This window comes from Urocitellus parryii, chromosome X (genome assembly GCF_045843805.1).
Source record: "Urocitellus parryii isolate mUroPar1 chromosome X, mUroPar1.hap1, whole genome shotgun sequence".
Classification (NCBI taxonomy): domain Eukaryota; kingdom Metazoa; phylum Chordata; class Mammalia; order Rodentia; family Sciuridae; genus Urocitellus; species Urocitellus parryii.
Window position 1 is genome coordinate 75,446,376 of NC_135547.1, and position 27,262 is coordinate 75,473,637.

The window sequence follows — 27,262 nt, forward strand, 5'->3', positions numbered from 1 at the left end:
GAGCCTTTTCATCAGATGCTGAGTTTCTCAAAAGAGGAATTTGTCCATGAATGGTTGAATCAGTGTGTTTGTTGGGGAAAGGAGTGTTCTACTCTATCATCTTGTTGACATCACTTCCCAAACAGTTTCACATTTTAGGAGAGAAATAGTTCCAAGTTTTCCAAACTTTTCTAGACAATACAAAAAGAAAGTGACAGTCTACAATTTATTTTATGAAGTCAACATAACCTTATAAGAAAATCCAACAAAGAAAAAATGGAAAAGAAAAATTAGAAATTAATTTTACTCATGAGAACAGATGTAAATATCCTCAACAAAACATTAACAAAACATACCAAGTAAAATAGGAAAATATTTTCCCCCCAGGAATACAAGGTTGGTATAAATCCTCCTCAAAATGAATCAATATAATTCAACATATTAAAGGAGAAAAAAATCACACAATCACCTCAACAAGAAAGAGAGAAGGTGGGCAAGGAGAAGGAGAAGCAGGCAACTGTGGGTTTGTGTGCTCACTCCATGATGAGGCAGGGGGAGGAACTTGGTATCTACAAGCCCAAGCCACCATCTCAGTACTCTCCTGGCTGAATAGATTATGCAGGACCTTTCAAAACTCTAAGACTAAAGAGACACATGCCAGTACTATGGGCAGCCCCAGAGACACAAAGATAGGCTCTTCCTTCCAAGCAGAGAGAGAGAGGAAGAGGAGAGGGAGAGGGAGAAAGGGGGAGAGAGAGAAAGGGGAAGAGGGAGAAGGAGAAAGGGGGAGAGGGAGAGGGAGAAAGGGGGAGAGGGAGAGAGAAATCTCTTAAAATATGAATCATGGAGAAGGACTTCCTGAACCAGATGGGACTATATCTGTACTGGGGTAAGTAATGTCCTCCCAAAATTCATGCCAGCATGTAACCTCCAAATGGGACCCAATTTAGAAATCATTTTTGTAGATATGATCAAGATAATATGAGGTCATTTTGGTAAGATGGGCCTTAATCCAACAACTTGATATCCTCTTAAGAAGGGGAAAATTTGGACATAGAAAGAAATAAGAGAAAACTATGTGAAGACAGAAGACAAAGAAGTACACAGTCATGTCATGATAAGCAGAAATTGGAGTGATGAATCTATAAGCCAAAAGAAATAAAGGATTATAGGCAAACATTAGAAATTAGGAAGAGGCAATATAGGGTCTGCCTTCAGAGCCTTCAGAGAAAGCAGGGCCTTATCAACACCTTGATCTTGGACTTGTAAGCTCCAAGAAATATAAGAGAATATATTTTTTATTGTTTTAAGCCACCCAGTCTGTAGCACTTTTTTTACAGAAACCCTAGGATACTAATAAAAAACAAAAACACCCTAAAGGAAACATCATACTTACTGGTAATTTACAGTAACTTTTCCTTTTTTGTTTTTTCTTTTGGTACTAGAGATTGAAACTAGGGGTGCTTGACTACTGAGCCACATCCCTAGTCCATTTTATTTTTTATTTTGAGACAAGTTCTCTCTAAGCTGCTTAGGGTTTCACTGAGTTGCTGAGGCTGGTCTTGAATTTGTGATCCTTCTGCCTCAGCCTCCCAAATTGCAGGGATTACGGATGTGCACCACCACACCTGGCAAGTTGCCTTATTTTTAAACATGGCTAAACCAAATGAAAAACAAAAATGAAAAAACAGAAAAGGATTTCTGCAAAGTTTACAATATTTTCCAAAAGTCCACCTCATTATAAAAGTTAAGGAAAATAATTTCATACTAAAATGAGAAATAGTAAAGCATCAATATAAATACTCTAAAATTTCTTTTAAGAAAAAAAAGAGAGTAGGCAACAGGAAAATATCCCTATAGAAAAAGAAAGCATGTCAGACAAATATGCCTACAAAACAGGTTAAATCTCTAACAAACTATTTCAAAATAAGCTAAATGACATTAAGTAAATGATACCAGATATGAAAGCTCAAAATAAATCAGAATTAGGAAAAAAACTAAGAAATAAGATGCTAAAACTAAGGAAACTATTAGAAATAAAAGAAATAATTCATATCAGAGATAAAGACTAACAAGAGAGAACTCAAAAATAAATAAAATACAGCCAAAAGTACCACAATAGATATATTTTTATTGTTTTGAGCTACCCAGTCTATGGCACTTTTTTACAGAAGGCAAATAGAAGGCAAAAAGAAAAAAATTAAAATTAAGAAGAAATGAAGATAATGTAGGTTTTACTACATCAAAGACAGACATGATGTCAGGTGCAGTGGCGTAAGCCTATAATCCCAGTGGCTCAGGAGGCTGAGGCAGGAGGATCACGAGTTCAAAGCCAGTCTCAGCAAAAGCAAGGCACTAAGCAACTCAGTGAGACCCTGGCCCTAAATAAAATACAAAATAGGGCTGGGGTGTGGCTCGGTGGCCAAGTGCCCCTGAATTCAATCCCTGGTACCCCCTCCAAAAAAATAAAACACAAAAAGGAAATGAAGATACCTAAAGTGATCTACTGATTCAATGCATCTATATGAAAATCCCAAGGCCTTTTTTTCCCCCTAAAAAAGCCAATGCTAAACTTCATGTGAAATATCAAGGGACCCAAAGTAACCAAGAACAATCTTAAAAAGAACAAAGTTTTAATACATCTGCTGTTTGAGATAGTTACAAATCCATAGTAATAAAAACAGTATATTACTGGATAAGAACAGACATATAAAGCAATGGAATATAATAAAGAACCCAGAAGTAAACCCTTATATATGGTGAAATAATTTTCAACAATGATGCCCAGACCACTCATTGGGAAAACAATAATCTGCTCAACAAAGGTGTTATAGAAACAGGATATCCATATTCCATATGGATCCTTACATCTTAACATCACATACAAAAATTGACACAAAATGAATCAAAGAACTAAACATAAGACCCATAACTATATATCTCCTAGAAGAAAGTATAGGGGGAAACCTTTAGGACATCATATTTGGCAATAATTTCTTGGATACCACACAAAAACCACAGGCAAATTAGGAAAAAACAGAATTAGAATTCATCAAAATAATAAAAAAAAAACTTGTGTGTTTCAGAAGACACTATGAAGAAAAAGACAATTCACAGAAAGGTAGAAAATATTTTTAAATCATATATGGATATGGATTTAATATCAGGAAAAAGACTTCCTACAAGTAAAAAACTATAAAATAATCCAATTTTAAATGGAAAACGATTTGAATAGACTTTTTTCCTAAGAAGATACAGATAGTCAATAAGCATGTGAGCAGATACTCAACATCACAAATCATTAGGGAAATACAAGTCAAAAACAGAGTAAGAGACAATTTCATAGCTATTTGGATGGCAAAAAAAAAAAAAACCCACTAGAAAATAGTATGTGTTGACTAGGATGTGGAGAAATTGGAATATATGTGGACTGCAGGTAGAAATGTAAAATGTTATAGCCATTAAGGAAAATGGTGTATGATAGCTGATCAAAATATTACATGTATAATTGCCATATGACCCAAGAATTCTACTCTTAAATATGCAAAAAAAAATTGAAAGAGGCTTAAACAAGATGGCCACTGTAGCACATGCCTGTAATCCCAGTGGTTCAGGAGGCTAAGGGAAGAGGATCATGAGTTCAAAGTCAGCCTCAGCAACTTAGTGAGGTCCTCAGCAACTTAGTGAGACCCTGTCTCTAAATACAAAAAAAGGATGGGGATGTAGTTAAGTGCCCCTGGGTTCAATTCCTGGTACCAGAAAAACAAACAAACAAAAAAAACAGAGACTTGAACAGATAATTATATATCCATGTTCAACAATATTAATCATAATAGTCAAAAGGTTGATGCAACCCATCAAGCAGAATGGATAAAGAATATGTGTGTAGGTGGGTGCCAGGCACAGAGGTTGACATTTGTAATCCCAGTGGCTTAGGAGGCTAAGACAGGAGGATTGCAAGTTCAAAGCCAGCCTCAGCAACTTGGTGAGACCCTGTCTCTAAATAAAATACAAACTTGGCTGGGGATATGGCTCAGTGGTTGAGTGCCCCAGAGTTCAATCCCTGGTACAAAAAAAAAAAAAAAGAAAAGAAAAGAAAAAGAATATGTGTGTGGGTGTGTGGAATTTGAATAAGATTTAGCCTTAAAAATGAATATTATAGGGCTGGGGTTGTGGCTCAGTGATAGAGTGCTTGCCTAGCATGTGCGAGGCCCTGGGTTCAATCCTCAGCACCACATAAAAAAAAATAAATTAAATAAAGGTATTGTGTCCAACTACAACTAAAAAATAAATATTTTTTTAAAAATGGACATTATAGGGCTGTAGCTCAGTGGTAGAGCATTTTCCTAGCATGTGTGAGGCACTGGGTTTGAGCCTCAGCACTAAATAAAAATAAATAAATAAAATAAAGGTCCATCTACAACTAAAAAAAGATTTTTTAAAAAATGGACATTATGACACACACTGCAACATGGATGAACCATATAGAGAATACTGTGCTAAGTGCAATAAGTTAGTAATAAAATGATAAGTACTATATGGTTACACTTATATTGGGTACCTATTTAAAGTAGTCAAGTTTATACAGACATAACATAGAATGGTACTTTTCAGGGGCAACTGGCAGAGGGGAATAAGGAATTGTTTAATGGGTGAGTTTCAGTTTTGCAAGCTGAAAAGAGTTCTAAAGATGGGCAGTAAAGATGGATTCACCACAATGTGTCTATACATAATAGCACTGAAGTACACTTACAAATGGTTGAAATTAATTCTGAGCAGGGCACCATGGCACATACCTGTAATCCCACTGGCTCAGGAGGCTGAGGAAGGAAGTTCAAAGCCAGCCTCAGCAAAAGCAAGGTGGGCTGGGGATGTGGCTCAAGCGGTAGCATGCTCGCCTGGCATGCTTGGGGCGCTGGGTTCGATCCTCAGCACCACGTAAAAATAAAATAAAGATGTTGTGTCCACCGAAAACTAAAAAATAAATATTAAAAAAATTCTCTCTCTCTCTCTTAAAAAAAAGCAAGGTGCTAAGCAACTCCGTGAGATCCTGTCTCCAAATAAAATACAAAATAGGGCTGGAGATGTGGCTCAGTGGTTGAGTGCCCCCAAATTCAATCCCTGGTACTTGCCCCACCACCACCAAAAAAATATAATAAATCCTGTTACATGTGCCATTACCACATTTTTAAAAAATCAACTGAATTTCTACATGCTAGCAGTAAACAACTGGAAATTTAAATTAATAAAGCCAAAATCATTTGTAATATCAAGAACAGGTATTCTTTGGGATAAATTTAACAAAATATATGCAAAAATTTTACATTGACAACTATAAAATGTTGATGAGAGAAACTTAAAAAGATCTAAACAAATGGACGACAGCTAGCTAATGTTAATGAATTGTAATTCTAAATACTGTTAAGATGTTAACTGTCCCCAAGTTGGTATAAAGATTCAATGCAATCCAAATCAAAATACCAGCAGGCATTTTTTCAAATATTGACAAGCCAATTTTATAATCAATGTGGAAATAATAAAGGACCTAGAATAACCAAAATGACTCTACATAAAAACAAATTTGAGGATTTACACAGCTTGACTTTAGAACTTAATATAGAACTATGATAACTGATAGAATGAGATCTTAGCATAAGGAGGTAATACAATCAATGGAACAGAATACAGTGCAGAAACGAATCTAAACATTTACAATCAATTGATTTTTGAGACAAGTGCCAAGGTAATTCAATGAGGAAAGGATAGTCTTTCAATATTGGTGCTAGAAAAATATGATATCTATACGGAAAAAAATGAACCTTCATCCCTATCACACATACATAAACACACATGCATGTACACATGCAAATTAACTCAATCTGGATCCCAGACCTAAACATAAAAGCTTAAACTATAAAATCTCTATAATAAAGATTTTCATTTGCTATCTTGGGGTAGGCAAGGATTTCTTAGAGAAGACACAGTAAACCTAAACCACAAAAGAAAAATATAATAAATTTTACTTCATAAGTTAAATCCCACAACCCACCTACTAGAGTAGATGAAATGTAAAAGATTGAAAATACCATATGATGACAAGGACGTGGATAAACTGGCATTCTCACCCATTGCTGGCAGAAATGTAAAATGGTCCAAATGCTTTGAAAAACTGCTCAACAGTTTCTTGGTTTTGGTTGAGGTTTGGTACTGGGGATTGATTCCAGGGTTACTTTACCACTGAGCTATATAGCCCCAGTCCTTTTTCATTTTGAGACAGGATCTCACTAAGTTGTCCAGGCAGGCATCAGACTTACTATGATCATCCTGCCTCAGTTTCCTGAGTTGCTGGGATTACAGGTAGGCATCACCACATCTGGCTTCAACTGTGCCTCACAAACTTTAAAATCCACTAACCATATGAACCAGCAATTTCACTTCTGGATATCTGGTCAAGAGAAATCAAAACATATCCAAAGGTGGGGGAGAATACATGTTCAGTATATTAGATAATTGGGAATGGAGGGAAGGGAGGGGGGACAGGAACAAGAAAGTGGAATGAATCTTACAATTTCTCTATGTATATATATATGAAAACATCACAGTGAATCCACAATCAAAGACATCCACAAGAATGGGAGCCAAAGTAGAATAAGATATATTCTGTGCTTGTATAGTTATATAAAAATGGATTCTACTGTCATGTATAACTTAAAAGAACCAATAAATTAAAAAATAAATTACATATGAAAAAGATACCCAAAGGCATGTACTTGAATGTTCATAGTAGCTTTATTCATAATAGCCTCAAAAAACAAAATATCCATCCACATATGGATGAATAAATTATGATACATCCATACAATGGAATAGTACTCAGCAACAAAAAAGAACAAACTATTGATACATGCAACAACATGAATGACTTCCTAAACTGTGTGAAAGAAGTCAGATCAAAAAAGGAAAAAATGAAGTACATATTGTATGATTACACTTATATGAAACTCTAGGAAAGACAATTTAAGTTATAGTGATGGAAAGCTTATCAGTCATTGCTTGGGGCTGGGAGTGAAGGTCGGGATTGAGAAGGAGCACCAGAGAAGCTTTTAGGATAAAGAAAGTATTCTATATCTAGAATATGGTAGTGGGTACGTTGGGGTACGCTTAAATTTGTCAAAATCAAGTACCTGTATACTTAAAATGAATGCATTTTTGTATATAAATAATATTTCAATGAAGTTATTTTAGCAAGAATTTACCAATGATTTATATCTCTTTTGTTCTAAAATTCAATAATCTTTAAATTTCATACTCTAAAAATCTTCAACTATAACAGATGTTATCAAATAATACTATCTTAGGACAACATGGTTAGAGGAGACCTCAAAGTCGTCTTAGTTAAAAAAAAAAATTCTTCTGATATTTGAATCTCCTCTGTAACATTCACACCAAGCAACCATTCAGTCTCCACTTAAATACTTTCAAGGAGAGCAAATTCATTATATCTTAAGAATATCCGGGCTGGTGATGTAGCTCAGTGGTAGAGCACTTGCCTAGCACATGTGAGGCACTGGGTTCAATCCTCAGCAACACATAATTAATAAAAAAGGTTAAAAAAATCAAAAACAATTTTACTTAAAAAATAATATCCACCTTATTTTTTTTGCATGATTCTAATCACTAGAAAGTGTTTTTTAACATATATTTATTTCATTTTTTGTAGTACTGGAGACTGAACCCATGGGGGTTTTACCACTGAGCTACAGCCCCAGCTTTTTAAAATTTTTTAAAATTTTATTTTGGGAAGAGTCTTGGTAAATTGCTGAGGCTGGTCTCAAACTTGTAATCCTCCTGCCCCAGCTTCCTGGGTTGCTGGGATTATAGGCATGTGCCCTCACACCCAGCTAGAAAGTGTCTATGATGATCCAAAATCTCATCCCTTGTGGGTCTCACCAATGGAAATAAATTCAAATATTAGAAGAAAGCTATCATGCTTCCCCCAAGTCTTCCATTTTCACCCTTTATACTCCTTTAACTCTTCTTCAAATAAGAAGGATTTTAGTGTTCTCATCATCTTTGAGTACATTCTTCTTAGCATGTTCGGGTTTTTCAATATTCCTCTTCAAAACTGTTGCCCCTAGTCCAACACTCTACTTCAGATAGGCTCTAACCAAAGTAGAAAAGAGAGTAATTGCCACTTTACTCCCTCTGTGCATTATACAGTTACTCCTCAGAATCTGTGAAAGGTTGGTTCTAATACCAACACACCACCACCAATAGCATACTCCCACCCCATGGATACCAAAATCTGTGAATCCTCAAGTCTCTTACTTGCGTATAACCTACCTGCATCCTCAGTGTACTTCAAATCATTCCCAAATTACTTATAATTCCTAATACAATGTAAATAGTTTTTATACAGAGTTGTATAAGAAATAATGACAAAAATTCAAGTCTGTATGAGTTTAGTATGCAATTTTTTTTAATCTGCTGTTGGTTGCAGCCACAGATGGGGAATCCACAGATATGGAAGACCAACTGCATTTCAATTGATTCAGTCTAATTTGGGAGAACGTTCTTAGTATTATTGGCTTTTGTTGAGCTCACAGAAAGCAAAAATCCCTGTGCTTTATATATGCTTCTGTTAAAACCACATTTTATCTATTTTATTCTTGTATAGTTGGTTTGGGGGATACACGTATAGGATGTTTTGTTGTTTCCTGTTTGTCTTTATCTTAGGCTCATTATTTCAGCCTTCAGAGCTGACACTGTCTTCTAATGTATTAGTTACTGTTTTCAACTTCAGGTCATGTGTATACTCAATCAATATTCATAAAATGCCCTCATCTTCCTATTCCTATTTTAAGACTTGCAGTATTTGACACATGATTGCACATAATATTTTATTACTTTCTAAGTATTTTATATGTGTAAATCTCAATTCTTCATTAATATCTTAAGCTCATCTGTAGAACAGACCATATCTTCTACTTATTTTAATAGTATCAGACACAGATTAGGCATTCAATAAATACTTGTTGACTTTATTCAAAACCCTGGTTAGGGTATTTGTACATTACGCCTGCATCAAATGAGCCACAATTCACCTTCATCTGATATTTTCTTAAGTGCTTTTTGTTTTACATCCATAAGGATATATTTGTGGGAAATGCAATACGTATCTAAGCAATACAAAATAACTTCAAAATCAGTGAGGCCAATACAGTACAAACAGAAGCCACAGTGCCATCTAGTGAGCATCATGTGATTACATTTATTGTTTATATTTACTGATTACATTTAAAGCTCTTTTCAGTCCTATAGTGGAAAGGCATGATTTTTAGAACCGTATATAGTAAATAGAAACAATATGTAATCAGCACGTAAAGAATAGTTGTTTCCCCTTCAGGTTGTATAAAAAACAGTCTATAAATAGTCTCAATTTTTATGGATACTGTCTGGAGCCACTCTGAACAGGATCTATGTACACACCTTTAAGTCCTGAGTAAAGAGATACTGAACATTGCAATGCAATTGGACTTTACCTTCACTAGGATAAGAGAGGTGCAGCTCCAGGAGTGAGTGTTGAATTACACCTACTTGTTTCTTGTAATCCTACCCTTGTCTCATTTGAATGGCTTCTCTCTCCCCAATAAAACCTGGGTTCCAGGCGTGCTTTTTCTCTTTCTTGCCTGCTTGCCCCCCCCCCCCCCCCCCCCCGCTTGTGGGAGCTGTGGCTGAGGAGTGGTCACTGAACCCAAAAAGGTACTTTCTGTGTCTGTGTCTTTATTCAGTCAGCAAAATTCACTTGGAATGACCCTGATCACTTTAGTCATGTGTTGCAACAGGATATTGAAAATATTATAGATAATCTGTAGTTTGAAATTTTTTTAAATATTTATTTTTTAGTTATAAGTGGGCACAATATCTTTATTTCATTTTTGTGTGGTGCTGAGGATCGAACCCAGTGCCTCATGTATGGCAGGTGAGCGCTCTACCTCTGAGTCACAACTCCAGCCCCTATAGTTAGAAATTTTGCTTTAGTTTCATCAGTCTATAGTAGTATGAATGCCACCTGTGTACCTAAACTTCAGTTGCAAGCCTGAAGATGGGATTTCTGTACTTAAAGAGTATCCAATTGTACATTACCCTAACTTTACACAATAACCAAAATGATTCATTTATCAACCAACATTAAGGTTTTAAGATCTCACTATATGAAAGTGTGATGCTCGGCACAGTGGTGCATGCCTGTAATCCCAGTGGCTTGGGAGGCTGAGACAGGAGAATAGCAAGTTCAAAGCCAGCCTCAGCAAAAGTGAGGCCCTGAGCAACTCAGTGAGACCCTGTTTCTAAATAAAATACAAATAAGGCTGGGCAAGTGGTCAGTGGTTGAGTGCCCTTGAGTTCAAGTTCAATCCCTAGTACCAAAAAAAAGTGTAACTAATTGCTTCTACACTTAGAACCGAAGCTCATTACATCCTGCTCAAGAACATTCAAGTCTATGACTTGCACCAACCACAGACTTCAAAGTCCTCAAATATAAGAAAATTAGAATATTGGGCTTAAGGTTCTATAAACTCTCCAGAGGTAGAGTTTATGCATATAAAACTACAATAATGTTTAGTTTTGGTGCTGGGGATAGAACCCAGGACCTCATACCTGCTAAACATGCACTTTACCACTAAGCTCCACCTGCAGCCCTACACTATATTGTTTAACATTGTCTCATGTAAAATATATAAATATTTAGCTTTTTATGTCTTATTATTGAAGATAGTATCAAAGTGAAGATAGTATCAAAGTGAACCAGTATAAAGAACTATACAAATGCTGTAAGCAATAGAAATAACAGGTTCAACATGCATAAAGCCAAGAAAACCAACCATGCCAGATACTGAATTTCTATTGCACCATCCTTTGAACATGCCACCAGGAGGAAATTGCAGAGTGCAGATACCATGCAGTGCAACTTATTTATATTTTTATTGTGTCAATTACTATAACCCCAATGCCAAAACAAAAACTTTGTGTGTGTGTGCTGGAGAGGGGGTACTGAGGATGAAACCCAGGGTGTTACACAAGTTTGTCAGATATTCTACCACTGAATATGTCCCTAAGCCCCCAAACGGTTCTGAATATATAGTAGATAGTCAATAAATAATTTTTTAATGATGAAGACTGAAAAAATATAAACAGTACTTTGGGGCTGGAAAGTTTTGCAATGAAAGAAAGGACATGTATAGAACTGAAGTTTGAGGAGGATGACTAAGGTTGAAGGAAAGTTGTTTTTTTTAAAAAATATCTTTTTACTTGTAAATGAACCTTTATTTTATTTATTTACATGCAGTGCAGAGAGGATCAAACCCAGTGCTTCACTCGTGCTCGGCAAGCGATTTACCACTGAGCTACAACCCTAGCCCAAAGGAAGGTTTCTTAATAAGGAAGATGCCCAAATAATTGTAGCAACAGGGGAAAGGAACAATAGAGGAAGATTAAAAAGATAGGATTGAGACCTCTAGAATAGTTACCAGAGAAAAGTAATTCTTTCTCTGAGACAAGACAGAAAGATGTGTAAAGAGGAGACACACTGATAAACTACATGTCATTGGATGCAAGCTCAGTCAATCACAATCATATTAAAATCTTTTGATAAAACAAAGGAGAAGACATAGGGGCTCAAGGACAGAAAAATGGTTTGGAATCATTACTGTGGGGAAGATGATAGAAAGTGAGCAAGAAGCTAGGCATGGTGTTGTACACTTGTAATCCCAATAACTCAGGAGGCCAAGACAGGAGAAATCAAAGTTTGAGGCTAGCCTCAGTGACAACATGTCTCAAAATTTTAAAAATAAAATTAAAAAGGGGCTAGAGATGTATCTCAGTGGTAGAGCACCCCTGGGTTCAACCCCCAGTACTGTAAAATACAAAAATAAAAGATTAAAAAAGAAGAAAAAAAAGAAACAAAAAAGGAAAGTCAACAAAAGTCAATATTATTCACTGCCTAGCTTAAAAAACCCATAATTTGGGGCTGGGGATGTGGCTCAGCGGTGGCGCGCTCGCCTGGCGTGCGTGCGGCCCGGGTTCGATCCTCGGCACCACATGCCAACAAGGATGTTGTGTCCGCCGAGAACTAAAGAGTAAATATTGGGAATTCTCTCTCTCTCTCTCTCTCTCTCTCTCTCTCTCTCCTCTCTCACTCTCTCTTTAAATAAAAAAAAAAAAAAAAAACCATAATTTTAGAAGATCCAATAAGTATGGTTTCATAAAATTTCCCAACAATGTTCCAGCAGGGCTGGGGCTGTAAATGGTGGAGCCCTTGCCTAGCATGTGTAACGCACTGGGTTCGATTCTAGCACCACATAAAAATAAATAAAATAAAGATATTATGTCCATCTACAACTAAAATCATATTTTAAAAAACAACAATAATGCCCAAGCAGCTCAAAGGAAGGAGTGTAAAAAGCAGACAATAAAAATTAACAAAGGCCAGACATTGGCATGGTGCAAATATAAAAGCTTTACAGACTGTGCATATTTTCACCTTTTTGCCTATACTAGTACATGGGAGAGTATTCCCCACATGTGGAGAATATTCAAGCAATGTCTCCTAAATTTAAGACAGGAAGGATGCAAGTGAGAAATACACTAACAGTAACCAATAAGGTTACCTTGGACATACTCAAAATAAACTTTGGCTTCAATACCAATTGGGCCTTAAATTATAGTTGCATATAGAGTCTATGCTATTAAGATACACCTGGTCTCCTGTTTTCCTATTCTACTCACTACTAACAACATTTGAACTCCCAATTATAGGTTCAGTCCTACACTAAGCTCCAGTTCCAAACTTGACATTTGTTAGAATAGATTTAAGAAGTACTCCTTAGGATTGGATATGTGGCTCAGTGGCAGCATGCTTACCTTACAGGCACAAGGCCCTGGGCTCAATCCCTAATAGCACAAAAAATAAATAAAAATGTACTTGCTTCAAAGTCTGGGAACATTGTCAACCTGTATTCCTCTCCTGGTAATGTTATCTCAGTATGGCTCTTTATGCAGGTATTCTATGCCAGTTCCTTTAGTAATGGAGCCCTAGCTTATTCCTCCTAGTTCATCTACAAACAATGCCATGCCTCAAATATCTGAGTACTGCCTCTGAGTCCAGATCTCAGTTCAAGTCTGTTGCCTGCTATGCGATGCCAACTACGAGTGTGTCTGACTTATGAACTATTTCCAACACTTAATTTTCTCTCATTTGTCATGTTCTGCTTATCTGCCCATTATGATACCCTGCTTGGCCAAGTAGAAAGCAACTATGCCTTGCTTATCTATATAAATTCAGAGCCTAGCCAAGGATCTAGTATTGTGCTTTTCCCCCTATCTTGACTAGCTGATTTGATATCTTCCTGAAGGATGGTCTACAGTTTAACGCATTCCCTACATGGCATTTCTACCTTTGGGTCCAGGTTCTTCCCAATATATCTGGCCTAATGTGTCACAAATTATGAAAGTTATAAAATTTGAGTATCATCTTCTTTTCAGGTCTTAAAGCAAATAGTAGGCAACTATTGTTCTGACACAGTTAAATGATACTATGAAGAAATACGATAAATTAAGTAACATTTCAACTTCTTTTCTGGGCAGTGAATTTATGACATATAAACTAAATAGTAAATATTATTTTAAAAGAAAATCTAAAGTATTTAATCTTTCAAAGAAGATCTAAAATATTTAATCTTTCAACAATAAATAGACCTTCAAAGAAAATGTCTGCAATCACTACCCTTAATCATATATCTCCCCTAAACCTGTCATTAAAATTTAAAAGGCAGCAAAAAACATTCATATTTCATTGAGTTCACACTTGTCCTTCTAGATTTTGTTCCTACAAGAGCCAATACCCGATCCAACATGGCAGCGGGCGCGGAGAGATCAAGTCTCTGACCTCTTCAGCTTCGCAGGCATAGGGAGTCCTAAACTGTCTAAATGCTGTTTGCTCAGGATCACTAGGCAATGCAGAGCTGACGTGGATCTGGGGTGATCAATCTGGACCTCTCAGAACACACACTGAGCCCGGATCGGCTGCATTCAAGCTCTCGTTCGCCTGCTTCTCGCAGCCAAACCGCTATGACTCAGCACTAACGATCCCGCTGAAACAACTGGTCAGCCCTTCTGATCCTACGGAAGTAAATGCCAACCGAGCCTGCATAGGCAGTGGCCACAGGATTGAAACGGGGCTTGGGAGAGACAGACAGGATCCACCCGTTGCATTGGTCACCTGGCAAAGGGAACGAACTGTCACCATTTGCATGGGATACCACATGGCAGAGAACTGACGTCACCAAAACGCGGCGGAGGAGATAAATTCATTGAAACCAGCGGCAACAGGTGTGTAATCCCCTAGCCTTCCCTCTCCACACAGCGGGGAAACCTTAAAAGCCCCTCCCCCCTCCCAGCTCTCCCGTGAGCGTGATAGCCAGACCAAGGGAATCAGGAGTGGCGCGGGACTCGCAGCGCGGAACTCCCGGCTACCGCTCCCACCAGTGCTGACAACTGAGGTCCCTTGCACCAGCTACCGGGGGCGTGGCTACTGGAGGGCAAGCTCTACAAACTTAGGGTCTGAGGGAATGGCAAACAGGGCGACAAATCTTCTGAAACGGAAATGAGGAAAAACACTCCATTCACAATATCCTAAAAAAAAATATAAAATACTTGGGAATCAACCTAACAAAAGACGTGAAAGATTTATACAATGAAAACTACAGAACCCTAAAGAGAGAAGTAGAAGAAGATCTTAGAAGATGGAAAAATATACCCTGTTCATGGATAGGCAGAACTAACATCATCAAAATGGCAATATTACCAAAAGTTCTCTATAAGTTTAATGCAATGCCAGTCAAAATCCCAATGGCATTTCTTGTAGAAATAGATAAAGCAATCATGAAATTCATATGGAAAAATAAAAGACCCAGAATAGCAAAAGCAATTCTAAGCAGGAAGTGTGAATCAGGCGGTATAGCGATACCAGAGTTCAAACTATATTACAGAGCAATAGTAACAAAAACAGCATGGTACTGGTACCAAAACAGGCGGGTGGACCAATGGTACAGAATAGAGGACACAGAGACTAATCCACAAAGTTACAACTATCTTATATTTGATAAAGGGGCTAAAAGCATGTAATGGAGGAAGGATAGCATCTTCAAAAAATGGTGTTGGGAAAACTGGAAATCCATATGCAACAAAATGAAACTGAATCCCCTCCTCTCTCTATGCACAAAAGTTAACTCAAAATGGATCAAGGACCTTGATATCAAATCAGATACTCTGCGTCTGACAGAAGAAAAAGTTGGCTCTGATCTACCTATTGTGGGGTTGGGCTCCAAATTCCTTAATAGGACACCCATAGCTCAAGAGTTAATAACAAGAATCAACAAATGGGACCTACTTAAACTAAAAAGTTTTTTCTCAGCAAGAGAAACAATGAGAGGTAAATAGGGAGCCTACATCATGGGAACAAATTTTTACTCCTCACACTTCAGATAGAGCCCTAATATCCAGAATATACAAAGAACTCAAAAAATTAGACAATAAGATAACAAATCACCCAATAAACAAATGGGCCAAGGACCTGAACAGACACTTCTCAGAGGAGGACATACAATCAATCAACAAGTACATGAAAAAATGCTCACCATCTCTAGCAGTCAGAGAAATGCAAATCAAAACCACCCTAAGATACCATCTCACTCCAGTAAGATTGGCAGCCATTATGAAGTCAAACAACAACAAGTGCTGGCAAGGATGTGGGGAAAAGGGTACTCTTGTACATTGCTGGTGGGACTGCAAACTGGTGCGGCCAATTTGGAAAGCAGTATGGAGATTCCTGGGAAAGCTGGGAATGGAACCACCATTTGACCCAGCTATTGCCCTTCTTGGACTATTCCCGGAAGACCTTAAAAGAGCGTACTACAGGGATACTGCCACATCGATGTTCATAGCAGCACAATTCACAATAGCTAGACTGTGGAACCAACCCAGATGCCCTTCAATAGATGAATGGATAAAAAAAATGTGGCATTTATACACCATGGAGTATTACGCAGCACTAAAAAATAACAAAATCATAGAATTTGGAGGGAAATGGATGGCACTAGAGCAGATTATGCTTAGTGAAGCTAGCCAATCCCTAAAAAACAAATACCAAATGTCTTCTTTGATATAATGAGAGCAACTAAGAACAGAGCAGGGAGGAAGAGCAGGAGGAAAAGATTAACATTAAACAGAGACATGAGATGGGAGGGAAAGGGAGAGAAAAGGGAAATTGCATGGAAATGAAGGGAGACCCTCATTGCTATACAAAATTACATATAAGAGGTTGTGAGGGGAATGGGAAAATAAACAATGAGAGTAATAAATTACAGTAGATGGGGTAGAGAGAGAAGATGGGAGGGGAGGGGAGGGGGGATAGTAGAGGATAGGAAAGGTAGCAGAATACAACAGTTACTAATAGGGCATCATGTAAAAATGTGGATGTGTAACCGACGTGATTCTGCAATCTGCATTTGGGGTAAAAATTTGGAGTTCATAACCCACTTGAATCTAATGTATGAAATATGATATGTCAAAAAAAGAGCCAATACCCCTATTATGTACATACTATATGATAACCCAAAGGAAGAAATGTCCCAATCACTATTGAAAGCACTGATGGCTTTATCTTTAAAAAGCTTTTATCTTTTTTATATTCTAGAATTTTGTCTTATTAAGGAGTCAATTACTAAATGTTTTCTAGAGTGGTTAGAAAAGCAAGAGACAATAACCCCAAAGTGAAAGAATGACTTCTTGTACTTTCTCTCAATGAATGCTTAAGAAAAAGGAAGATATTAAAATTTAATCTGCTTCCTAGTACAATATTGCAGATGATTAGTAGCAAATAACTTCAGGGGTTTGGATGACATATTACCTTTCAGAATAGGGTGCAAAAAGTAAACAGTAAGTAATGAAACTAATAGTCTTTCAAATTCTTTCTCCTTTTGGAAAATCCCATTTAATGTTTATAATGCACAAATCAAGAAAATGTCAATTTGACCTTGTTCTATATGAAGGAATGCTCAAACATCCTATACAGCTGAGAAGTCATAACACCACATGTCTCTGCTACTGTATATAAGAACATTTGCTGCCTCTGAAAATAGATAAATCAAAGGACCTTATCAAGTTGTTTCAAATGTAGGTAACAGGAAGCCATGTTCCTCTGCAGCTTGGCTAAATCCAGATCTAGCTGAACGAATCCATAAAACGTCAGGGAATAATAGTACCATTGTAGGGCATCAGCATAATTTTGGACCTAAAGTTTAAAAAGAAAAAATAAAATCACAGATATATCTTTACATTTGACCCTAATTTTCCCAATTCACCTCTATAAGCAAACAAAAAATGATACTGGTTTCTTTTTTAGGCAACCAAAACACAAACACTTTCTAAAAATTTTTAAGTTTGTTCTATTTTATTTTTCCTACACATTAGAGATTTTAGGGACTGTAGGTATAGTTCCGTAAGAGAGAACATGATTAGCATGCACAAGGTTCAATGTATAGAACTGAAAAAAAGGTATTTCACATAAAAAATAAAAAGCCTAAGATAGTGAATCACCCCCAGAAGATTCACAATTTTTAAAGGTATTAAAACAATGAAAAAAAATTTAAGAGAATATCCATAAATCACCATGCTAATACAGCCATTTTCATTATTTTATATTCCATTTAACTTTATCCTTTTGTGTACTTAAAGTTATAATCATAGCTTATATACAATTTCATGATCTATTTTTTCCATGTAAGTTTGTTTTATACATAATAATCTGTATTGTTATGTAGTTTCATAGTTAATTTAAGGGATATATAACATTTAATATAATTAATATATCATAATTTTCTCATTTTCATAATGTTGGACATTTAATGAGTTTCCAGGTTTTTCATTATTATAATAAATGCTGCTGTGCTTTTGTAAGAAACTGTTTCCTTTTGAGTTCACTTTAAATGGGGTTGAGGCCATAGTTAAGTGGAACAACACTTGCTTAGCATACTCAAGGCCTTGGGTTCCGTCCTCAGCACTCCATTTAAGAAACAAACTTAGGGGAGTAGGTCACCATGTCTAACAGCTAAAGAATGGCCTCTTAATTTTAAAAAAGAAAAATCTGTTACAATGATGGTGGAATGTGATGGACATAATTATCCAAAGTACATGTATGAAGACATGAATTGGTGTGAACATACTTTATATATAAACAGAGATATGAAAAGTTGTGCTCTATATGTATAATGAGAATTGTAATGCATTCTGCTGTCATGTATTTAAAAAATAAAATCAATTTAAAAAAAGAAAAAGAAAGAAAGAAAAATCTAATAGAAATAGTCTGTATTTTTATACCTTTATTTTATTTATTGATTTTTTAAAATGTGATGTTGAGGATTGAACCCAGTGCTTCACATGTGCTAGGCAAGCGCTCTACCACTGAGCTACAACACCAGCCCTGGATTTTTTTTTCAAATCTCAGAAAACTTAGATCACTTATAAACACCAAGGTAAGGTAAATGAGTCCCCTCTACATTATCAAGAATGTTCATAATTTTCAGTTAAGGACATGAATCATTAGGTCCTTTAAGGAATAAATGCCCTTTTCAAGTAGAAACAGCTGTGTTGAGCAGGTAAAACACTACCTTTCACTAGAAATAAAATTACATTCTTTTCCAGGGTTGAAAGTGAAGGCTAAAAAAAAATCATTCATCAAGACTAGAAAATGAGGGGGAAGACAAAGAATCAATAGGAAAAGGGGAATTCTAAAGTAGTTTTTCACATTCTCAGTATGGAAATAAATAAAGGCCCTCTAAAAGAGAAAAAGAATACCATTTTATTTTGCAGAAATTATGTGTAAGTCCTAGGTCACTACATGCTCTTATAAGGGATCTGTTTCCTTGTCTTGGGTGTACAATTCCTTGTTTCTTAAACTTTGTTCCCCGTTTTTATGGATCAATAGTTCTTTTCTTTTTATCACTCAGAAGCATTTAAAATATATGGAGGGCTGGGGATGTGGCTCAAGTGGTAGCTTGCTCGCCTGGCATGCATGGGGTGCTGGGTTCAATCCTTAGCACCACATAAAAATAAAATAAAGATGTTGTGTCCACCAAAAACTAAAAAATAAATATTAAAAAATAAAATAAAATATATGTATATGGGCTTGGGATATAGCTCAGTCGATAGAGTGCTTGCCTCCCATGCACAAGGCCCTGGGTTCAATCCCCAGCATTTCAAAAAAAAAAAAATACATGGATATACCACAGTTTGCATATTCACATTATCAATATCCAAATTTTTTTCATCTCACAAAATTGAAACTCTGGGAGTCAGGGATATAATTTATTGGTAGAGTGCATGTGTAGCATTCATGAGGCTCTGGGTTCCATTGCCAGCATCAGGGGAAAAAAAAAACTAAACAATAATTCCTTCTTTCTTCCTCCCCCAATCCCCTTGCAACCACCATTGTACTTTGTCTCTATGAGTTTTACTACTATAGATACGTCTACAAGTGGAATCATACCTTATTTGTCTTTTTGTGTCTGGCTTATTTCACTTAGCATAATGTCCTTATGGTTTAAGCATGTATCAGAATTCATCAATATTTTAAGGCTGGATAATATTCCACTGGCTATGTATTTCAAATTTTGTTTATCCATTTATCTGTTGATGGAACTTGATTGTTTCCATCTTGTGAATAATGTGAACAGTTCTGCTGTCAGTATGGGTGTACAAATATCCCAAGATTGTACTTTTTCTGGGCACAGAGAGATGCACACCTGTAATCCCAGCTACTTGGAATGTTGAGACAGGAGGACGCCAAGTTTGAAGCCAGTCTGGGCAATTCGGTAAGATCCTGTCTCAAAGTACAAAAAAAAGTCTGGGGATATAACTCAGTGATAGAATGCTTACCTAGCATGTGCCAGGCCCTGGGTTCAATCCCCAGTATGGAAAAAAAAAGTTGTGCTTTTAATTCTTTTTGAAATATTTTTCATAGTGACTACACCATTTTACATTTCCACCAACTATTTCATTTTTAAACAATGTTTGCCGTCAGGTATAGAATTCTAAGTTGCCAGGGTTTTCTTTCATTATTTAAAAAAAAAAAAATTTAATTTTTTTTTAGTTGTAGTTGGACACAATACCTTTATTTTATCTATTTATTTTTGTGTGGTGCTGAGGATTGAATCCAGTGCCTCGCACGTGCTAGGTGAGTGCTCTACCACTGAGCCCCAGGCCCAGCCCCAGCCCCTTCTTTCATTATTTTAAAGATATTGCTCAACTGAGTTCTTGCTTGCATTGAGTTCTCCTTAATTTTTTATTAATTTATTTATTTTAATTAGGTAGATATGTAGGCAGAATGCATTTTGATAATAATTGCAGCACAACTTTTCATTTCTCTGGTTGTACACGATGTAGCATTGCACCATCTGTGCAGTCATACGTGTACCTAGGGTAATGATGTTCATCTCATTCCACCTTCTATATGTAGAGTATAATTTTTCTTGGCTACTCTTACAATATTTTCTGTCACTGATTTTAAGCAATTTGATCATTATGTGCCTTGGTGTAGTTTTATTTTCCTTACATGTGGAGTTTGTTAAGATTCTTTTTTTTTATGATTTCAATCCTTTTAAATTTATTTAAAATTATGGCACAGAATCGGATTATTCTTTTTTCACCTTTATTCTTTTAATCTATGTAATATCCTCATTTGCATATGATATTCAGTAAGAAATCAAGTTTTACCCTTTGGCTTATAATGAGCTAGATTTCCTCAATCTGTCAATATTTTTTTTTAACTTATGAAATATCTGAAGGAGACACCTTTAATCAGTTTTTGTTTGTAGCTAATTTTAAATGCTACTGAAAATTTACATTTAAACTTTTTTTTTATTGTTGGTTGTTCAAAACATTACATAGTTCTTGATATATCATATTTCACACTTTGATTCAAGTGGGTTATGAACTCCCATTTTTACCCCGTATACAGATTGCAGAATCACATCAGTTACACTTCCATTGATTTACATATTGACATACTCATGTCTGTTGTATTCTGCTGCCTTTCCTATCCTCTACTATCCCCCCTCCCCTCCCCTCCCCTCTTCTTTCTCTACCCCCTCTACTGTAATTCATTTCTCCCCCTTGTATTATTTTTCCCTTTCCCCTCACTTCCTCTTGTATGTAATTTTGTATAACCCTGAGGTCTCCTTCCATTTCCATGCAATTTCCCTTCTCTCTCCCTTTCCCTCCCACCTCTCATCCTTGTTTAATGTTGGTCTTCTTCTCGTGCTCTTCTTCCCTAGTCTGTTCTTAGTTACTCTCCTTATATCAAAGAAGACATTTGGCATTTGTTTTTTAGGGCTTGGCTAGCTTCACTTAGCATAATCTGCTCTAATGCCATCCATTTCCCTCCAAATTCTATGATTTTGTCATTTTTTAATGCAGAGTAATACTCCATTGTGTAAGATTCTTGACTCTGTGGGTTTAGATTTTTCGGCCACTATTTCTTCAAATACTTTTCTCTCCCTCTTCATTTGAAAATTCCAATTACTCATATATTTGGCTACCTGATGTTACTGATACTCTTTTAAGGTTTTTCTTTTCTGTGTATTTCGTTTGGGTCACTTCTTTGCTATTACTTCAAGTTCACCAATCTTATTCTACAATGTCTCATCAGATGTTAATACTATCTGATATTAATTTCATCCTAAAAATTAAATTTTCATCTCTAGAAGTTTGGTTTGGGTAGTTTTATATATTCTATGCCTTTGCTTAGCTTTTTAAATGTATGGAATATAATCATAAGAAATATTTTAATGTCCCTTTCTATTAATTCTAATCTTCTATGTCATTTATGGGTCAGTTTCAATTGATTGCTTACTGTTTTCACTATAGATTGTGTTCCTTGCCTCTTTGTGTGCTTGGCAATATTTTATGGGATGCCAAACATTGTGAACTTTACCTTGCTGGATGTTTTGTATAGCTTTAAAAATTCTCAAACTCTGATGTAGGAAGCAATTAAATTCTTTGGGATCAATCTGATCCTTTCACAACGCACTTAAATTATTTTTTTTAAGTTGGGTAGGAGCAGGGCTCAGTGAGGTATTAATTATTCCCTACTACTGAGGCAAGACTCTTCTCAGTTCTCTATCCAGTGCCCCATGAATTAGAGATTTTCCAGTCTGAGTGGTAAGAACAGTTTCTAGTGGTCTGGGGAGGTAGTTCAGTGGTATATCACTTATGTAGCATGCACAAGGCTCCAGGTTTCATCCCTGGCACCACAAAAACAAACAAACAAAAAAATGGGCTCTATGTCCAAATGTATGTGAGTGCCAGGTACTTATCCTCTTAATATTTTAGATGGTTACACCCTCTATTAAACACTGGAGGAGGACCTTCTGATGACTGGGATTCTTTTTTTAATAAAAAAATTTGTACTTATAGATGGTAAGAATGCCTTTATTTATTTTTACATAGTGCTAAGGATCAAACCCAGTGCCTCACACATGCCAGGCAAGCACTCTGCCACTGAGCAACAGCCCTAGTCCTCTCTCTTTTTTGCTACTTGGGATTGAACTCAGGGGTACTCCACCTCAAAGCCACATCCCCAGCCCTATTTTATATTTTATTTAGAGACAGGGTCTCACTGAATTGCTTAGCACCTCACTTTTGCTGAGGCTGGCTTCGAACTCACAATTCTCCTGTCTCAGCCTCCTGAGCTGCTGGGATTACAGGTGTACAACTCCATGCCCAACTGGGATTCTCATCCTCCCTCTCTCTCTCTCTCTCTCTCTCTCTCTCTCTCTCTCTCTCTGCTATGCACCCTTCTCTGATTCTCTGTACTATGAACTTTAGATGACTAGGTCTCCCTAGATTCTCAGTATCATCTCCCCAAATAAGGATGCCTGGCAGGTTACAATTCAGTTCCCTTTCCCAAGTTATACCCTGGAAACTAAAGGCAGTAAGTTATACATTTGTAGTATTCATTATGTTTCCTATTTCCCAGGGATCATTCTTCACTGCCTGATCATCAGTATCATTAATTTTTTTTTCATTTCATGTCTTATATTTTTTTGGAAGGGTATTGTTCAAGCAGGGACATAACTGTTCTCTATTACTACATATTGGTTGGAGGTAGAAGCATACCATAGCTTGCTTGCTTGCTTCCTTCCTTCCTTCCTTTTTTGTGATGCTACTGATCAAACCTTGGGCCTTGCTCGTGCTAGGAAGGCATTCTGCCTCTGAGCTGCATCCTCAGTTCAAACTTTTTACAAAGTATGTACCATTTTATTTACATATGCAAATATACAAATACACAAGAAGATTACAAGGAATATATAACATTTATTATAATAAATGTTATTTATTATAACATTTATTGTTTATTATTACGTCAACTCCATAAATACCTACTTGGCCTCATACTTTTTTTAAGCTAATAAAATTCCTCTAACTTTCTTGTCCCTCATATTAAAATAAATTACATTCCTATATTTTAGTATCAGTGATGTCATTTTGCTATACTACAATTCTCAATGGAAAGGAATCATGTCTTCCATTTTTTAAATATTTATTTTTTAGTTATAGGTGGACACAATATCTTTATTTTATTTGTATATGGTGTCAAGGATCAAACCCAGTGCCTCATGCATGGTAGGCAAATGCTCTACCTCTGAGCCATGTTTTCCATTTTTGAATAAACTTTTTGTACAATGCCCACTAGCACTCCACACTGAATATTTAGTAAATAGATAGTATTTAAAAAGAGAGAAACTATTAAGGAATTTGATGCCCTATGATTCTTAGAGTGAACAAAGTTTTATTTGTTGCAGTGGAGAAAGAATGAAAATAATGTACTCCCAAACCTCAAAACTTCTGGCAGCTTTGTTCCACAGAATGTTTTGTAACCAGCCTACTAATTCTGTTGTCAGCTGACTTCCTGTTTGGTGACCTGAAAAACACAAAAACAAAAACCCCCTAAGCTCTGAAAGCAAGAATTTAGATCTATTACATTAAACAAAGAGTGCTAACTATACTCAAAGCCTATAATCTTTACGTAATGGCTATAAAAACAATCACATTCAGACAGGTTTTCATCATCAATTTTAGGTTTACCACCAAAATTGATTATATAATGCAATCAGAGTTTTCTAGAACCACAGTAATTCTCCCATCAGTCTGTGATAGATTTCCAGCCTAGTCTCTTTTAAACTTATTTTCCATGTTCTAAATTAGATCATCATTTGGTACCTTAACAAGGTTATTGTGAATGAGCAGACAGCAATGCCAGAAATCATTAATAAGAAGTGTTTATATCATTATGTACTAAATAGATCAGATCAAGTTCACAAGAAAGGCCAATTATACCTTTAAGCCTTGGTAAAATACTTTAAGACCACACTTACAAATAAACTTTATTAGGTTAAATCTTAACTTGTGTCTGATTATTTCTGGTGTAGACATTTACAGGGTTCAAATACATCAGCACATTAAGGTAAAGTTTAAACTATAATAGAATTCTATACCACTTTTCTTCTGTCCCTTTGGCACAAACCATCAATTTCTACAAAATTTTTTATTAGAACGCTAAGAATCTCTGATTCCCTAGCCGAGTCAGCAAATGTAGTTTGTGGCATGACTTAATTAAAAATAGTCACAAGTGTGTAAATGGTTACCTGATGTATCCACTTAAAACACTATAATACTTTGATACTATAAGTGTATAATTTGATATTACAACAAAATATTTCCTAAGTGGAATTTTAGAAAGATGAGTTGTTCTGTACTAGCAAGTTTTCTAGTTAGCTAACAGTTTACTTTTTAAATATAAAATATTGTCATTTAAAAAGTCTAAATCTTTTCATGAAACTTCTTAAATTTTCTAAAAATTAAAGATACTTCCTATTTTATAAGCAAAATTTAATATTTTCTTTACCATTCAATAAGGTCAACAACACTTAAAACTATTGTATTTTATTGCATCATTAATACCTCACAGTAAGCTAGTCATAAACACATACTGAAAGGGATCAAAACATAAGAATATCCAAGCTTAAGTAAACTGACGTTAAACATCTAAATAAATCTATTTGTCAATAATAAATCATTTAATTTCAGTTGAATTAAGTCCAAAACATTTTTGTCATGAACATCTACAGTCAATAATTTCTCTCCTGGGTTGGGATTTGTGGCTCAAAGTACAGCGCTAGCCTAGCATGTGTGAGGCACTGGGTTCGATCCTCAGCACCACATAAATATAAAAATGAAAGATATTGTGGCCACCTATAAGTAAAAAATAAGTATTTAAAAAATAAATATTTTTAAAAATTTAAATACATGTGTGTATATATATCACATTGATGATTTTGAGAGTTATTATATAGTACAAATTACTATATTTTTAAAAATATTTGGGGCTGGGGATATAGATCAATGATAGAGCACTTGCCTAGCATACCTGAATCTATGTTTTAAAATTTTTGTAGGTTTTTTTCCTCTGTGTATTTCTCTGCATACCTTTTCTCTGTTTGTAATATGCTATGAATAAAATGCCACGGTTTAGAAAACCAGATAATAAAAGTTTATCAAAATCAGATCTAAAAATAACTAAATCCTTAGTGAAGGTCTAGAAAGAGGGTGTCATCACTAAAATATGGTTCATAGAATCTAGTCAAATGATTTCATTTTAAAAATATTAATCACTTTGCTTTCGTAAAAACATGATGCATACAAGAATTTAAGCAATATGGCAAAATATAAATAGAAGAAAGCAATACTAAAGTGTCACCAGTCAGAATAAACCTGTGTTAACTTTTAGTGATTATCTCTATACATGTATAGAGTTGGAAGGGTGAGGTAAGGGAGAGAATTTTTTAAGAAAGGGAGCATATCATCTGTGTTCTTTAAGGTATGGAGATTCTATAGAGTGGAGAAGGGCTTGAGGACTACTAAGCAAATTTAGCTCTTTATCTCTGTAACTAGAAAAACTAATCTACTTTATCTGGGGTGGGGTTCATATAAAATTACATCACAAAGGAATACTGCTATTAAATAGAAGTCTAACAACCAGGAATTTTATTCATAATCCTCATTTTATAGTAGAACAAAACAAGGTCCAGAGATATTGCCTTGCCCAAAAGCACACATCTAATTTGATAGCAAGGTGGAAACATGAAAATAGGCTTGTAATCTCACAATTTTCCACTCCACGTGAGCTTTAAGATCAGAAGTTTAGAGGCTAGGGTTGTGGCTCAGTGGTAGGGTGCATATGTGAGGCACTGGGTTCGATTCCCAGCACCACATATAAATAAATAAATAGATAGATAGATAAATAAATAAATAAATAAAGGACCATCAGTAACTAATAATTTTTTTTAAAAAAAATCAGAAGTTTATTTATTTTTGATGTTGTTTTGTTATTTTTTTGCCTACGTTCTCATTCTAAGCTCATCGAATTTGTGAAATCTGCATAGGTGAGGTGTTACTGTTAAAGAATATTAGGGAGAAAAAAAGAAGTACAAGAAATCTATTGACTTCAGGATTTTGCTATTGCTCTGACAACTATCTTAGAATTAACACCTTTCTAAAACACTTGCAGAAATCCTACTGACCCACAATGATTTCTTCAATCTTCTCCTTGGCAAGCGATTCTTCTTTCCTTTGTAAAAGCATGTCGATGTGGAACAATACAGCTTTCCCAATATTTTCTGATGACTTAAAATGTTCACAGATAGTCTTCAGGAAATGAAATCCAACAGATTCTCTGTTCAAAAAGATATAATTTTAAGCGATGTCAACAGAAGAACTAACATTTATTTCAGCATGAACAAAATAAGCCAGATAAAAGTATATCTGACTGTAATCCCAGTGGCTCGGGAGGCTGAGACAGAAGGATTGCGGGTTCAAAGCTAGCCTCAGCAACATCGAGGCACTAAGCAACTCAGTGAGACCCTGTCTCTAAATAAAATACAAAATAGGGCTGGGGATGTAGCTCAGTGGTTGAGTGTCCCTGAGTTCAATCCCCAGTACCAAAAACATAAGAATATCCAAGCTTAAGTAAACTGATGTTAAACATCTAAATAAACCTATTTGTGAATAATAAATCATTTAATTTCAGTTGAGTTAAGTCCAAAATATTTTTGTCATGAACATCTACAGTCAATAATTTCTCTCCTGGGTTGGGGTTTGTGGCTCAAAG

General features: G+C 35.8%; 1 protein-coding gene and 1 non-coding gene across 2 annotated transcripts in view; both read right to left on the reverse strand.

Annotated features, from left to right (window-relative positions):
- The window catches only part of Tex11 (testis expressed 11), a 290,767-nt gene that overhangs the window by 115,580 nt on the left and 147,925 nt on the right, over nucleotides 1–27,262 (reverse strand). Inside the window, exons 12-14 of the mRNA XM_077793635.1 lie at nucleotides 26,676–26,827; nucleotides 23,931–24,016; nucleotides 17,192–17,329 (exon numbers count right to left, since the gene is read on the reverse strand). Coding sequence (XP_077649761.1) covers nucleotides 17,192–17,329; nucleotides 23,931–24,016; nucleotides 26,676–26,827 — 376 coding nt within the window. The remainder of the gene's footprint in view (nucleotides 1–17,191; nucleotides 17,330–23,930; nucleotides 24,017–26,675; nucleotides 26,828–27,262) is intronic.
- On the reverse strand, nucleotides 10,808–10,947 carry LOC113199595 (small nucleolar RNA SNORA8). The gene has a single exon (XR_003302973.1). It is a non-coding gene; the product is annotated as a small nucleolar RNA SNORA8 (small nucleolar RNA).